This window comes from Marmota monax, unplaced genomic scaffold, assembly GCF_021218885.2.
Source record: "Marmota monax isolate L192 unplaced genomic scaffold, Marmota_monax_Labrador192_F-V1.1 WCK01_AAM20220418_F8-fsc00035, whole genome shotgun sequence".
In the NCBI taxonomy this organism is placed as follows: Eukaryota; Metazoa; Chordata; class Mammalia; order Rodentia; family Sciuridae; genus Marmota; species Marmota monax.
The window spans coordinates 8,601,204-8,617,770 of NW_026691961.1; the positions used below are offsets into that span (position 1 = coordinate 8,601,204).

The 16,567-nt window shown below is 48.6% G+C and overlaps 1 protein-coding gene across 3 annotated transcripts in view; it reads left to right on the top strand.

Moving 5' to 3' along the window:
• Cramp1 (cramped chromatin regulator homolog 1) overlaps positions 1 to 16,567 on the top strand; it is a 54,307-nt gene that overhangs the window by 6,072 nt on the left and 31,668 nt on the right. The window contains exons 3-6 of one of the 3 annotated variants that reach the window (XM_046442053.2): positions 2,734 to 2,785; positions 3,773 to 3,966; positions 9,384 to 9,537; positions 13,992 to 14,075. In XM_046442053.2, coding sequence (XP_046298009.1) covers positions 2,734 to 2,785; positions 3,773 to 3,966; positions 9,384 to 9,537; positions 13,992 to 14,075 — 484 coding nt within the window. Of the gene's footprint in view, positions 1 to 2,733; positions 2,786 to 3,772; positions 3,967 to 4,420; positions 4,498 to 9,383; positions 9,538 to 13,991; positions 14,076 to 16,567 lie in introns of those variants that run through there. The other 2 variants (XM_058578725.1, XM_046442043.2) reach the window with 2 other exon arrangements.

Sequence of the window (16,567 nt, forward strand, 5' to 3'; positions counted from 1 at the left end):
TTAGTGTGGTTTGAAGGTGCTATTACAGCACGAGTTCTATTCTTCCCAGGCCTGTTGGGTACCAAGCAGGGGTATGGCTTCTCCATCTGTGCCTCAGCTTTTCCAGTTCAGGTGAAAGAGTGGTTTTTGTCTTCCTAGGGTAGTATGAGGGCGTTGGAGAAAGAGGGCATGGGTGACAGGAGAAGTGAAGGTGAAACTGGTGTTCCTTGTCTGGAGCTAGAGTAGGGGGCCTAGGCCACATGGCTGTGTCCCTCAAGTGCAGGTTCTAGAGAGTGGGAGAGAAGGAGTGCTCTACCACTGAACTATATCTGCAGCCCTTTCTTTTTCTTTCTTTCTTTTTTTTTAGACAAGGTCTCACTGAGGTGCCCAGGCTGCCTTGCAAGCCTCCAGCCTCTAGCCTCAACCTCCTGAGTAGCAAACTGTTGCTGGACACCAGGGTGATCCCAGCATCATGGTCACCCACGGAGCATGCTCTCAGGCCCTAGCACATACTCCACCCTGGAGAAAGAGCTCTGCCCACTCAGTCTTGACTTCACCTTGTCTCCTACATTTCTGCTGCTACCCTCTTCTTTGGCTTGCTCTTCCCCTTTTGATTACGTCTTAAGCTTCCCCTTATGCTTCTTCCAGATCCTTCTGGGCTGAGGGCAGCTTCTCCCAGGTGGTCGCCATTGTATTCTACCAGAGTGTCTCTGGTCCTGCTTCCTATTTTTTATTCTGCTTGAGTTAAGAAAGTTGTGTTCTCTCTAGAGTTCTGGGGTGAACCAGGTACCTTGTTTTCTTCTCTGAAGTGTGATTCTGTTCTAGTTCTGTAGAGCTTTTGAGGTTTAGCATAAGGAATACTGGGTGTTAGAAATGATTGCTTGAGGTGAATTGCTTTTTCATTTGAATGTTCATGTCACTTTAATTTTCTACACTGTAGAGGATCACTCTTGGAACATCAGAAGGAAAGACCTAGCATCTCAAGTGGCCAGGGGCTTGTGGGAGAGTGGCGTGTTGCCTCAGAGCTGCTCTTACTGGTGTATCTTGGCTTCACATCCTCCAATGGGATTTGTCCTTCTCTGCCTCTGAGGTCCCTTCCAGCTCAGGTACTTCCCGTTTCCTTTACTTTCACTCTCCTTGTCTTGATGGCCAGCACTTACCCAGCAGTCTCATGAAGTCGAGTTGAGAGATGGGGATTATGGGATTCCAGAGGCTGAGTTTTCTGCTTTCAGGCATGCCCAGTGTCAGCATGGACTTGCAGATGTTAATCCAAGCAGCAATGTACAGCTGGATAGCAAGCCCTGTTGTTGGGAAAAAGAGCTCAGTGAGTGTTCCTCAGAAACTGGAAATGTCTGTGAGGCCTTCTGTTGTGTGTGTGCAGAGGTGAACAGGTAGCCCTTGCTCAAATGGCTGTACATGAGGATTTCAGTCTCTATGTGAACCAGATCTTCTGGTATTTCAAAGCTGTTTCAAATTCACCTGTGACTTGTCCTGAAGTCTGCAACAAAAGCAGCCCCAACCTCCTGGAAAGTACCTCAGGAGATGCCAGCTTTGTTGGGTTTGGTTTGGTAAAGAACAGGGCTCTGCGGGGACCTGGGCCCACCTGATAGTACAAGGGATGCCTTAACTGTTTCCCATGGACACACAGGGTGGAAAGCAGGCTTTGAGCTTATCTTTAATCATGTAACTGTGTTTACGACAGTAAATATTGAACATTTAGATGAAGCATTGTCTAGAGTACTTTGCATGGTAACAGAGTGGCTATGAGACACATTTGGCCAATGACCACTGGAAATGTGGTGTGATAGTGGAGTTGAGTTTCTTTTTTCTTTTTTTTTTCCTGTGGTACTGACAATAGACCCAGGAGTGCTTTACCTCTGAGCTTCATCCCCTGCCTTTTTTTTTTTTTTTTTGATATAGGGTCTCACTAAGTTGCTGAGGCTGGCCTAATACTTGTGATGCTCCTGCCTCTGCCCTGAGTAGCTGGGGTTAGAGGCATGCACCACCATGCCCTGCTGGGCTTTGCTTTTTAATTAATCATTGTTTAAATAGCCTCTTGTGGTGGACCGTGCACCTCTGATATACCACAACTTTCTACCTGATTACGTTGTCACATAAAGTTAACTAATCAAAGCTAGTGAACCTTTTCCAATGGGAGGATCAAATACGTTCCATGTAACTGAAGAACATTTTCTCTGTGTAAAACATATTCTTCCTTCTGATAGCTAAGCCATGGCCTATTTTCAAATACTGTTTGAAATATGAATGTTTCTTGATGTATAATGGAATTACATCCAATAAAATCATCCTAAGTTAAAAATATCATAGGTTAAAGTACATTTCATAAGCCTTTAGATTGTCCTGGCCCAGCAGTATAGTCCATTGTGGATAGTCTGTTTTACCTCCTGGTCATGTGGCTGACCAGGGGTGGCAGCTCTGTGCCACTGTCCAGCATCAGGGGTGTCATGCTCATGTCCCCAGCCTGGGAATTAAAAATTGGTTTCACAGTTTCACACTGTCATGAAGTTAAAATGCTTGGATCAAGCCATCTCAGGACTATCTGCAGTGACAGCCCACAGTTGCACAGGCTGGACCAGCTGCCACAGAGGGGTGAATCCACCTTCTGTGTCCTCCCAGGCAGCCTCTGCACCTGTCACTCATGTTCTGTGCAGAGATAGTCTTTGCAAGCAAGTCTTTGTAGATTTATGGGCTTGTAGTTTCTCATTTCTCTTACCTTTCATTTCTTCTGTGAAGCTGCTTCTCCACCTGGCTGTGAAGGAAGACCTGGGGGCAGAGAGGAAGAGAAGTGAGTGCCTGAGTCTCTAGCCTATCTGCCCCGGCCCACCAGAAGTGGAAATGCCCCCCAGTTATTTTGTTAGGAAAGCTTTAAAACAGTCATCTACAAATGTTTGGCTTTTGTTTTTTAAAGCACTTTTACTTCTGTGATATTATTTCCATCCTCATGAGGTTATTTCCAAATTGGCAGTTTTTTCAGGATTTTATGGTCCCATTGTCCTATAAAAGAGAACTGGTATCATGGATGTACTGTGAATTCCCATTTCCTCCAAGAGGATGCACTCAGGTGGGCAGGAGAATTGGGTCAGGTCACAAAAGCTCTTTTTCTGTGGCCTCAAAGGGTGTGGCCTCCCAGTCCCCTGGGGCTTCATTGTGCTCTTTTTGAAGAACTCTGTGGAAGTTAGGGAAGGGACTGATGCCCTATAACTTGCAAGATCAGTGGGCATTCTTCGGAGTCTAGAGATGGTGTGGTAGTGGGTCAAGGACAGAGCCTTAAGATGGCATCCCCTCAGTCATTGAATGTTCCTGTTCTAAAATACTGATCACATCTGAAAGGAGGTGGTGTCATATGTTAATATCCTCTTGTACTTCAAGTTTAGCCTTTTTATTGAAACAGATGGGAAGTGTATTTCAGCCCACACCTCATTTGAACAAGGGACACTGTGAAATGCATGTAACGTGTGGCTTTGTGGAGTGGACAGATCTGCCTTTTATGTGGATGGAACACCAGATGCCGTGGCATCACTGTGCTGTTTAAACAGTCCGCACCAACTTTCTTTCCTCTTCGTAAGATGTTTTAAAGAGTCAGTCAGGTTGGGCTTCTGTCATTCCAGATGTGATGTGTCCCAGGTGCCTGGGGTCACTGGCTGAGTAGCTGGAGTAGGATGGCTGCAGGGTGGGCTGCAGGGTGGGCCCCAGCCCTCTGCACCTGTCTGCCTGCCTTGTCTGGCCCTCCAGTTTTCTGGAACAGGTCACTGTATGGTCCTCTTTCTCCAAGGAGCTGACAGTAACGGGTCAACCTCTGGAAACGGGTCTGGTGTTGCCCCTGCTGCCCCTGCAGGGGGCTCGCGCTCCTCTTCCCGGAACTTAGGGTCCTCAGGGGCTGAAAAGGAGGAAGGCAAGAAGGTCCGGCGACAGTGGGAGTCATGGAGCACAGAGGATAAGAACACCTTCTTCGAGGGATTGTATGAGGTGAGTGAGTTGGGGGTGGGTTCTCCTGGAATCTTGGTCCTTTTATGTGTGATGTAGAAGCTGGTACTGGGAGGGGCTGTGAGGAAGTGTTGCTTATGCTGACTCCTGTCTTTCCTGGTTGTCTCTCCTTGTCTCACGGATGCATTCTAGTCTCGGGGCCTTTCCTTGGCTGCAGAGTTGGCTGACTTGTGTGTTCCCTGAGTAAGGAGGGGCCAGGGGATACCTGTAGCAGCTAAATGCCATAAGATGTTGCGCTAATCTGAAACCAAATGGGAGGTCCTGCAAACAGAGAAGCCACTGCCTAGATCTGCTGCCCAGGAAGTGGCCATGCTCCCTACTGGCTGTTCTCACAGGTGTTCCCCCCCACCCCGCTCCCAGTACTGGAGATTAAACCCAAGGTGTTCTACCATTAAGCTACATCCCAACCCCTTTTTAAAATTTTATTTTGAGACAGGGTCTTGCTAAGTTGCCCAGGCTGGCCTTGAACTTGCGAACCTCCTGCCTCAGCCTCCTGAGTAACTGTGATTACAGGTGTGTGCCACTGTGCCCAGCTGGGTGTTTTTTTTTTTTTTTTTAATTTTGTAGTTATCATGGATATACTTTCTTATTAATATGAGATGCATTTTTCATGGTGTTTCATGTTTCCTTTGCTTGGTTGAAATTTTTTTTTACTTTTAATTTTTGTTTTCTTTTTTGTGATGCTGAGAATTGAACCAAGGGCCTAATCTTAGGCAAGTGCTCTACCACTGAGCTACATTTGGAGTCCCAGTTTTTGGTGTTTATTTATTTGTTTGTTTGTTTTTTGTTACCAGGTATTGAACTCAGGGGCACTCGACCCTGGGCCATCTCCCAGCCCTATTTTATATTTTATTTGGAGAGAGGGTCTCACTGAGCTGCTTAGCACCTTGCTTTTGCTGAGGCTGGCTTTGAACTCGCAATCCTCCTGCCTCAGCCTCGTGAGCAGCTGGGATTATAGCCATGCGCCACTGCATCTGGCGGTTTGTTTTTTTAAATGCCTATAAATATTCTACTTCAAGTGTAGCCTGAATCCACATTACCCATTGTAGTGAATAAAATTTTATTGATGCACAATTGTGTCCATTCTTTCATGCTGTGTGCAGCTGGCTTTGAGCTAGTGACAGAATTGAGTAGTTGCAGAAGATACCAAGTGTCCCATGAGCCTGACCAAGGCCTGTACTTCCTGACCGTTTTTGTATTGTGAATTATTGAGGGTGCTTCCAGATTCTGTTGTTATAGACAGTGCTACAGCGAGCATCTTTTTGCATGTTCCTTATTTTGGACAATAAATTTGGCATGTGGAATCAGGATCAACAATCCTCATCCTTTTAATGGCTAATTCATGGGGGTAAAGCCTGGGATACAGAAATTCACCAAAGGCATGAGACTTTGGAATTTAAACCAGTGTTTACAGAGTGATTGGAAAAGGAGACACTCTCGAACGTGGGCAGCAAACTTGGTTGACTGTTCCTGTGGCTGGTACTGGTCTCTCCTGGGGCTGATTGCTGCCGTGCCCATCCCAGTGGGCAGACGATATGCAGTGTGGTGTGACTCAGCTGTCCATGGAAAGAAGGAAGTGTTGCACACAAGGTGTTTTTTTTGTAAATGTGAAATAATTTGAACAAATATAAGTGTTCTTTTTAAGAGTGTTAAAATAAAATACATTTTCGCAGAGATGGTATCACCAAGTTAAGACTTTGTCAAACCGTCAGGCATAGAACTGCAATTCCCATAATGTTGTCAGAATCTATAGCCTTGCTATGTCTCACTTGGAGCCATCACTCCTGCAGTGTGGCCTTCCCTCCTGGGGAGACTGGGCCAGAGGGCCTTATGACATGGATGTGCACAGTGGTGCTATAGAGATGTGGTCTCCATTAGAAGTAGTGGGAGGGGCCCCTCTTTTCTGACCACCATTGCCCTTCTCAGGTGCAGTGGTGCCTTCCCTTCTACCAGGCAGCAATGTGTCCTTAGGCCTCCTGAAACCTTTGGTTAGTGATGATAGTTACTGTTGCACCCATCAATTAGTGCTTTCTGCTCTTGGTTCCATGACCTCAAGCAGCATGTATGTTGTTTTGTGCTGACCAAAACAAGGTGGGAGTTGGGGGCGAGTGTGGGAAGCTGAAATCTTGAGCTGGGGTGGTGGTGGTCAGGCACAGGCCTCTAAGGGCTTCTGTAGTGTCTCACAGTTTTGCTGCCTTCTTTGCCGTTCATTTTATTGATGGGATCAAACCTAGGGCTGCTGCTGAGGACACCTGAGCCCCACACTGCCATTTCCATGCACATACATATGACTTAGTTATGCTTCTGGTGGTGGAAACCCAACTCAGAACAGCACCAAAGGCAGAAGAAATTAAGCAGCTGGCTGTTCTAACTGAAGGGACAGAAATGTGAGGGCGGACTGGATGCAGGGACTCTGCACTGTCCTTGTCCTGGGCCTCAGTCTGTTTCTTCTCTCCTGCCTCAGACACCCTGCAGAGGCAAGTTCTGCCTTGCTCTTCCCACCCTAGTGCGGACAGTCCTGGGCCCCAGTCTCAGATTAGTCTCTTGAGTGGTGGCCATCCAGACTCCTTCCTGTGGCTGGGTACCTGAGGGTGGAGTTGGCAGGTGACACCATGGACCTCCTCTTTGTCATCTCTCCTAGGCGTCTGCTTCAGTGGAGGTTTTGTGCTGAGGTCTCGTTTCCCTTACCTGTCCGTCCATCTGTTTGTGTTTTCGCTATAGAGCCCTTGACTTGCTACCACACAACTAGCCTTTTGTCCTGCCAGTGCAGCAGCAGAGGCATCTGACTTTTCACCATAGGCTATAAGTTTCCATCTCTTTGGCTTAGAGAGCTTTCTCCAGCTTTCAACTTTGCCAATTCGTTGTGTTGGTGGCCACCACAACGAATTTATGAATGTGTGTGACTATAGCACAGTAGTGCTGGGAATGCAGAGAAAATCCTGCCCTTCAGGGGCTTACCATTGCATCAGGAAAATGCAACTTCCCATTGAGCATTTAAAGGTGTGTGCTCAAATGCCACAAGACTTAGAGGCTGCTTGTCAGTGCTGAGCTGACCTGGTGAGGCAGAGGAGACATCTGCATCTGTGTCTGTTGTGGTTCCTGCCCAAGGCAGAGGATAGGGAGGACATGGCCTCTGAGCTGAACACTAGAGAGGCCTTTTAATACTAGCTTTGCCTCTTCATATTATATGTGCCTTTCTTTCTTTTCTTTTCTTTTCCTTTTTTTTTTTTTTTTTTTTTTTTTTGGAGACAGGGTCTCATTGAGTTGCCCAGGCTGGCCTCAAAACAATCCTCCAGCCTGCACCTCTGAGTAACTATAACTAGAGACACATGCCAGTACCGGGCTTCATTTTTTTTTTTTTTTTTGACAGTAAGCAAGCTTTCATTTTTACTGGGTTTTTAAATATTTTTACTTGGAAACAATTTCAGGCTTTAAAAATTGTTGCATAAAGAGTACAAAGAATACCCTTCCTGATGTTTGTATACTCTCAGTGTGACATATGAAATGAGGAAAGGGGGTGGGATAGGCTTATTCATCTGCAGTCGTCATGCTGAGTTGGCAGGTGGGTATTCCCTCAGAGTTACACTTGGCTGGAGGAACTCCTAGGTCCTCTGTAGCCTGGACACTTCCTCCGTTGGTCTTTAGGACTCCCAGCCTGTTAGTTTAAAGAATGTCCCTCAGTTTGGGTTTGTCTGTGGTTTCCTCATGAATTCTTGGTACTTTTGGCTTGGAGCTGTGCAGTGAGATGGGTCCCTGTGTTGGGGTGTTATCTGCAGGTCTCTCCCTTTGCCAGGTGGTTAGCTTTTCTCTGAGCCACTTCTTTCACTAGTTCCAGTGGCAGCAGTGATCACCGACCAGTGCAATTTGCCCCATGGTGATCTCACCGAGTCTGTTTCCATTGGCTGGTGTCTGCAGCTGAGAAACCCTATGCCAAGAAGAGCCCTCCCTGTCCAGCACCCACGTAGCATCAGTGACTTGCCTGTGAGAATGTGGACTCACGGTCTAGTTCATTTTGTGGGTTATAATTCATTCTTGGCTTTGCTGATTTTATTGCCACTGGGAGCCTCTGCAACTTGACTTTCTTGCTCCTGCCTTACCTTGTTACCTCAAGGTGTTGCCTGCTTACCTGATGCTCTCTCCACCCTGACCTGGAATCCCACTTCTCCAGGGGGCTCTGCTTCCCTTCAAGAAGTGGTATTTAGAAACCAAGACCTCTCACTAAGTGGTTTGAGGAGACTGAGGAGCATTTGGTTCTCTGGGAACAAGGGTTGTTCTCAAAATCTAGGTTGGCACAGCTTTGGCATGGAGGCCTTCAAGGAAGGGCTGTTCCCCAGGTGTGCCTCAGGCATATTCTGTGTGGATTTCTTCGTGGATATCTCTATTATCATCCGTTTGAATGTAGAGTACACTCTATATGATCAAAGAAGTGAGGTTTTTTTATTTTATTTTATTTTTTTTGTGCTGGGGATTGAACCCAGGGATGCTCTACCACTAAACTATATCCCCAGCCTTTTTTATTTTTTATTTTGAGACGGGGTCTCCCTAAATTGCTGAGGCTGGCTTTGAACTTGTGATCTTCCTGCCTCAGCCTCCCAGATTACTGGGATTACAGGTGTGTGCCACTGCACCTGACAGAAATGAGGTGTTTCTGAAGAGTGATCCATTCTTCCATTTTAAAATCCAAGATCTTCCATTTTGGTGTTCTCCTGTCTGCCAGTGATGTTCTTGTGCAGGTGTATCAGTCGTGGTCTCTGAAGATCTTTAGGATTAAGCTGTTTATCCCAATAATAGATTTGATATTTCTCCTGCTCTGGGGCCATGTAGTCTGTTTTGTGCTGTTACAACAATAATATCTAACACTGGGCAATTTACAGGAAACAAATTTATTTTCTTACTGTTCTGAAAGTCAGGAAGCCCAAGATCAAGCTGCCAAAGGCTCAGTGTCTGCTCTTTGCTTCCAGCATGGCTCCTAATGTTCATGTTTTCCTAAGGGGAGGTGTGCTGTGTCCTTCCTGGGCAGAACGCAGAAGGGCAAACTTGCTAAGTGCTTCTGGAAGCCTCTATTGTAAGGGCCTCATTGTCATTCATGAGGGGGACCCTCATGGCCTCATCACCTCTTGTAGGCCCTGCCTCTTAATAGCAGAATACTGACAGCATCAGAGTTTTGAAGGGACACATTCAGACTGTAGTGAGGCCCTTGCCCCTTTGGTACCGTAGGCTGTGAAAGTCCCATCCCTGGATTCCTTTTGCTGCTTTATCACAGTTAGAACCAGAGACTTGAGGGAAGTGAAGTTGAAGTTCACAGGCAGACTAGAGTTGTGAAGCACAGCCTGCTTGCCCGCAGTTGGTCCCCCCTCTCCCTTCTGGACGGCGCCTACATGGTGGACTTTGTTTTCTAGCATGGGAAGGACTTTGAAGCGATTCAGAACAACATTGCTTTGAAGTACAAGAAGAAGGGTAAGCCTGCAAGCATGGTGAAGAACAAAGAGCAAGTGCGGCACTTCTACTATCGCACCTGGCACAAGATCACCAAGTACATCGACTTTGACAATGGTGAGTGTGCGCAGGCTCAGCCTCTGGGAGGCCACTTGGCTTTTGCTGGTGGCGGCGAGGTGGGGTGGTGGTGGGCCTGGTTTCTGGCAAACACCTGCAGGGCATGCTTTCTCGTATTGCCCTCACCCAGTCACTGGCCGGGCCTAGGATGTGCCTGCCTGTGCTTGGCTGGCCACATGCCCAGTGCCTGACAGTCAGGATCCATGGCTAGGGAATGGCTATCCGTGCTCTAGGAACCCTATGCTGCTTTCCTGGTTTGGGATTTGTGTTTGAAGGGCTCTGAGTGCGAGTAGGTTCTGGGTCTGCCTATGAGCAAGGACAGTCAGGCTGCAGGCTTAGTGGCTGGCAGGAATCCGAGCATTCCTTTGCAGGCACTCCCCACCATGTCAGAGCTAGTCTGTTCAGGGCCCGGCACTGGTGTGCTGGAGTGGATGAGTGGATGCTAGCTTTGTTGAGACTGTTTGAATTCAGTTTGTGCAGTCTGTCTGTAGTCATGGGACAAGGTCACCTCTAGGTACAGTTCTGGCTTTTGCCTTGTGCACCCTGGGTTGCTCCTGTGGCACTTGGTCCATGACCTGTTCACTGTCTCTGTCTTCAACATTTTGCTGCTTCCTGCCCAGGTTGGGAGAAATTCCTGCCCTGTGTGTTTTCCGTCCCAGCATGCTGGGTTGTGCTCTGTATTCCTGCAGCACAGTGGGCTCGTTCTCCATGCTCCATTCTGACACCTATAACTATTTCTAATTCTTCTCTCCAGATATTACTCTTTCTGACCCAGGAGAAATGGGATAGCTGTGGCTTCATTGCTTCTTTCACCTTTGAGCGTCTTGGTGGTCTTCCGTGTTGTGTGCAAAGGCTTCTCTCACCATTCCTGTGGTGTCCTCCCAGCCAGGCTACTGCCTCTTGACCCGTAGTGTATTGAACTCCCCTGGTTTAGAAGCTGACGTCTTGCTGCTTCCTCTTTGACTGTGGAGTAGAGCTCTGTGGGCACACACCCTCTTCTCTTAGGCTGTCTGTGTCCACATGTTGATGCCCCTGAGTAGACTTGGTGGGTCTTCTGCTTCCATCATTCCCATGACCATCAGCATGAGGTTTTGTGCTGAGTTCAGCACCAGTTGTTCTCTTTCCATTTGTCACTGCTGCTGCCATGTGTGGGACCCCTGGCTCCTTTGTGTATCTCAGCACCAAATGGTTTGGGCCAAGGGGTCCAAGGCTGTAGTGGTTCATGTTGGTTATGGTGATCATCTTTCTTTTCTTGTTAGATGTCATATTCTGTGACTTTCTGAAAATTGGTCCTGAGAGTGGGTCCATTTTTTTTGGTCATGGAAAGTTCTCTTCCGGAAGGAGGACAGCAAGTCACAGAGAGGGTTGGGAAGCTTTCATGGATGACAAGTGGAGAGACCTGGCGGATTCCATGCACAACGATTGAGTGTGTTCTGTTGTTTGTGTGAGCCCCCTCCTACATGCTGATTGGGTAGGGGGACACATAGATTCCTAGAGCCTGCCAAATACCTTATTGTCCTGTGACACTGTCTGAAAGCACACACCTATTTTCCTTCGTCACCTTTTCCTGTCGAGCTCCCCCGTCCCCCATGCCTGGAGACATTGTGCCTCTTAGCTCTTCTGTCCCACCAGAGCTAGGGGCTCTTGCACGTGGCTCCTCTGCATCTCCATGTGGGGCCCAGTTTCCCTGCCCACTCCTGTCCTCCTCTTGGCCTTCACACTGTCCCTTAGCCTTGGTGTCTTCTGACTGTGTATCCTGTTCCTGGTATCTTGTTGGTCCCTGGAAAGGCCCTCTTTCTGGCTCTCTGACAGGCCTCCCTGTTGGCTAGGGCTGGGGGCCACCTGCCTCTGTGCTGTTGTCAGCTGCTGTACCATGTAGATGTCAGAGGTCACCAGGACGCCTGTGGATTCCTGGTTTTCTGTCTTGTCACAGCACACAGAATGGTGATGTTCTTCACGTGTCGGTTTTCAGTGGTCTTTGGAATGTGTTGAAGAAAGCCCCTCTGTAGTTTATCGTGAGTTTGTTTCACTCCTCACAGAGTAAGAACAAAAGCGGGGATGGGCAGGAAGGGTTTGTACAGGAGCCTGGCATCTATGATGTCTGGGGAAGGTCACTCCCTGGAACTCAACTCACTCTCGTTGCTCTGAAACTGTGGCCTCCATGTGATTGGACAAGGGATGTTGTTAGTTTTCATAGTCCTGTGTTGTCCCCATGTAGACATGGGTCTCTGCAGACTGCCATGTTTGTGTATCAGGCATAGCCAACTCTCCCCTCTGGTCCCTGCAATTGGATATACGTCTTTCACAGACCTGAGGTTCTGAAAGGCAAGCTCTGTTGAGTCTGAAGTGAGACATGAGGCATTGTGAGGCTCCTTGTGAGGGATTCAGGGAGCATAGGGCAGTGTGAAGACACCTCTCAAAACCCCTGTTCTGTTCTGTGGTTCTCAGTCCTGTCCCTGGGCTCCAAGTCCTGTTGGCCAATTTTCTGTACACTTGTGCTCTTGGTGTTGTTTTCTTCTCTCTCTCTCTCTCTCTCTCTCTCTCTCTCTCTCTCTCTCTCAGTAGGGGCTCTTTTATTTTCTTTTTAATATTTATTTTTTTAGTTGTAGTTGGACACAATACCTTTATTTTAATGTGGTGCTGAGGATCGAACCCAGGGCCTCACATGTGCTGGGTGAGTGCTCTACCGCTCAGCCCCAGCCCCAGCCCCCAGGCTGTTTTCTTTTTTGCCATTTCCAATAGTGGGTTTTTTTTTTTTTGTTGTTGTTGTTGTTGTTGTTTATTTGGTACCAGAGATTGAACTCAGGAGCACTCAACCACTGAGCCACTTCCCCAGGCAATTTTTTACTTTTTATTTAGAGAGAAGTTCTCACTGGATTGCTTAGCGCCTTACGGTTGCTGAGGCTGGCTTTGAACTCAAAATCCTCCTGCCTCAGACTCCTGAGCCACTGGGATTACAGGCATGCCTCCCTGCGCCCAGCTCCAATAGTTTAAGAAAACATTTTCTGTATTGAGATATAATTCACATACCAAGAAGTGTACCCTGTAAAGAGTGTAGCTTGGTGGTACCTGGTGCATCCGAGGCGCTCTGTACTGCACCCTCATTGAAAACACCCCTCCAGCCCAAGAGTACCCCATGCCTACCAGCAAGCACCCCTCTGTCCTGCTCTTCCTCTGTGGACTTGTTCCTTCTGGATGTTTTGTGTGAATGGACTTGTGCTATGTGTGGCCTTTGATCTCTGGTATCTTTCTCTGAGCATGTGTCAGGGGCTCACCCACACGCATGAAGCTTCACTTCTGTTCGTGTCTGAGGAGTAGCCAGTTGTGTGGATGGGCCACAGTTTGATTCATCAAGTGGTGGTTTTAAAATTTCCTGAGCCCCAGTTTCCTTTGTGAGTCCCACGAGATCTTGGTTTTTGTCTTAGGAAACTTCAGGAATAGTTGGCCTGTGGTATTTGCTGAGTCAGATTTTTTGAGCCAATCCAAGATCCAGAATCCTTGTGATAGATTATGTTTTCAAAACAGTATTTGCCATTCACTGACATATTCCTGACACACACAAATGAAAGTCAGGTCTTTGATAAGAGATTTCTGAGGAGAGAACCAGAAAGAACAGTTGAGAGAGCACACAGGTGGGTTATGTTTGCTTCTGCTCTGTGACATGACCCACAGCTTCTAGGTACTGTTGTGGCTTGGCTTCCACATCAGCATGAAATTCAACTTTGTGTGTTCGAGAACATTCAAGAAAGGCTTGGTCCCTGGCCTGGTGCCTAAGGCTGTCCTCGGTGTGTTGTTGGTGTCCATGGTGGCTCTAAGCAGCAGCAGCAGAAGGAGCAGGCGCCTTCCCATCCAGACTCTTGAAGGAGACTTTTGGAGCTTTCATAGCACACCCTTCACGCTGGAGACTGGACTTGATGGGTGCTACGTTGAGGGGCACACACGGCCCGTTTGTTTTACATAGAGCCAATGCCTTTTGGTGACAGAGGGCTGGATGTTTGTAGGGGTGTGGAGGCACAAGCAGGCAGGAAGGGGAGCTCCCTGGGGTGTGGGCTGCCGGCCTCACCCTGTGCTTGGGGGACACAGTGGACAGAGCTAGATGACAGGGGTGGTGGTGCTCACCCCCACCCCCATGACAGCTGGCCATGCTGAACCATGCGTTTTTTCCTCTAGGGGACATTGACTATGCTGTTAGGAGTAACTTTTTAAACTCCACCCCTCATTTTTGTTTGATTTTTATCTTGAAAATTAAGAAAACAGCCTGGTGTACCAATGTGTTTGTTGCCCGTTTCTGCTGAGGTTAGCATCGACTTGACCAAGGAACTGTGTGATCAGCACAAGAAATAGCCCCAGCCTGCTGGGAGATGCTCCCTGAGCATTATTGTGCACGCAGGGCTGTGCCCTGCAGGGCATTCGGGGGGCCCCTTCCTAAGCTCTGCCCTTCTCTCATCTTCCAGTGTTCTCTCGAGGGCTGAAAAAGTCGTCCCAGGAGCTGTACGGCCTCATCTGCTATGGCGAGCTGCGCAAGAAGATCGGGGGCTGTGAGTACCCGCCTGCCCTCAGGTTGCCACAGCTTCTTGTGGAGGGCCACTTTCCTTGTCACCACTCATCTTTAGTGACTTTTATCTTGACAAAATTTAAATAATAGAAAGGGACCTGCCTTAGCTGGGCATGCCAGTGGTACCAGTTGCCACATTTACTCGGGGCTTGCCATGCACATGCACGTGTGTTAACACACTTGAGCACACTTGGTCCTCACTCCACTGCTTGACTTAAGATCTCAGAGCCCCAGCCTGTCTCTCCCTCACAGCCTCACCCATGGTTGCAGAGACACTTCATACCTGCCAAATAGGTGGGGTAATCTGCCCAGCCCCCTGCCCATGCTCAGACCTGTAAGGACGCTTTGACACATCAGTTGGGTCTTCTGCCGAGGGATGTTGACCTGCAGGTGACTCGAGTCTCCCTGAGCTTGGAGGCCAAGAGCACTGTGTGCTCTGTCTTTGATGATGCCGTCGAGGCATTGCCTTCCCTATGGCCTCCCTTGCCATTTGCCTCATGGTGACCAGATTCTTTAGAGAGCACTTCTTACATAGGTGCCAGTAGGCACACTCGAGCATCTGTGCCCTGCGTGCCTCAGCCCTGCCCCTGCTCCCTGTGACTCCAGAAGAAAGGGAGCAGGCCTCCCTTCCAGTAGCCCCTGCTGGGCCACACTCAGTCATCTAATGATCAGGGTGGCAGCAGGGCCACTCTGTGTGATCACTTGGGCCACGTCCTGACCATCACTGGCTTTTTGTGCCTGGTTATTGACCACCTGGTGGCTGCTAAGAGTGCCACCACCCTCAGTGCTTCCCACAGCCCCTGCTTTCTGCCCCTTTTCCTCCTCTCCTGTTCTGCCTGTGCAGAGGAGAGGACCTGGTTCTGTCTCTGGCCTTGTTCTGTCTAGCCTCCTGCCTGTCCAGGGTGCCATCCCTCTGCCTTCAGAGTCACAGTAACTTCAGCTTCTGCTCCTGCCTTTCAGTCTAGGGAAACACCGTCTTGACATACCTTCCCGTTCCCTACTGGTAGTACTCTGCAGAGCCTTCCTGTTCCGATTTCCCGCCACAGAACCTTCTGGAATGAATTGTGTGGACCCATCCTTTCTCTCACAGCCCACACTGGTCAGGCAGACCCCTCACTGTTGTCAGGGGCCTTGTGATCAGCTCTGAATCCTGGAGTCCTTTTCCTCAGAATGTTGCTTGTGCTCACCTTCCTCCTTGGTTGCGGGTCTTGGTTCTCCACTAGCCAGCTGGGCCCAACCTTACAACTTCAGGCACCTGCGTGCTGACCTGTCCATTACACTGTTCCTGCTGTGACCATCCATCTGAGCCAACAGGACCAGTGCTGGCACGTGCACTTGTTCTCCTACCCAACCCTGCCTCGGCTTCTTGTCCTCATCTCGGGCAGTGGCACCAGCACAGGCTAGCTGTGGAGGCAAGGCCCCAGGGTGCCCTAAGCTGCCCTTTACCTTTTGCACCCTACCTTCTTCTCTGTGGAGCCAGTGGTACATGCACTTCCTGACTGGTTCCCCTATTTTGTCTTTCCTCTGAATATTTTCCTCCCTGAAGCCACAGGGCTTCATTTTTACTCCTTGGCCCTCTCTCTTTGCATGGTCAGTACCTCTCATTGTAGGTGGGACAGGGCTTCTGGTCCCCTGCCTCCCTCTACTCTCTACTTCTTCAACTCTGTCCCACCCTGAAGGCCTTGTGATCATGGGTTGGGTGCCATGCATTCTTGGGCTGGTGCTATGGCCCTCCCAAGGCCATCTTGGATTCCACATGAGCCTTTGGATGTTTTCATGTGTTCATTTTTGCTTTATGCTTTGTCCAGCTTGCTTGCTTTCTTTTTTTGAGCCTGGGGGTACAGGGGATTGAACACAGGGGTGCTATATCCCTAGACCTTTTTATTTTTTATTTTGAAACAGGGACTCACTAAGTTGCTTAGGGCCTTACTAAGTTGCCCGGACTGGCCTCAAACTTGTGATCCTCCTGCCTCAGCCTTCCAAGTTGCTGGGATTGCAGATGTGTGCCACATGCCTGGGTCAGATAGCTTTCTGTTGTGCCCATATTAACTCTGGTCTCCCTGATCAAGAGCCTCTGCACCTGGACCTCAGGCTCACCTTTGGGGCTGTACCCTGCTGCTCTGCTGGATGCTCCTCACCCCTGCCACTGTGGACCTCTTGACTCCATGGCTCAGCTTGTGCTGCCCTCAATTCCTGGGTATGCCTTTTGGTCCTTCCTAGCCTGGCCATATAGTACACTCAAGTACCTACTTGCTCTCATACATCTGAAGCCAACATGGGTCTTTTAGTAATGGAGCTGAGTCCTTCACCCTAGTCTTTCTCCCCTCTGAACCCCCAATGCCACTTGGCTAGCTTGTCACATGCTGGGCTCTTTGGCACCAACACTTTGTTGTATCCTTTGGTATCTTTTTGGGGGGAAGTGCCCTTTTTTTTTTTTAATATTTAGATACAATACCATTATTTATTTATTTATTT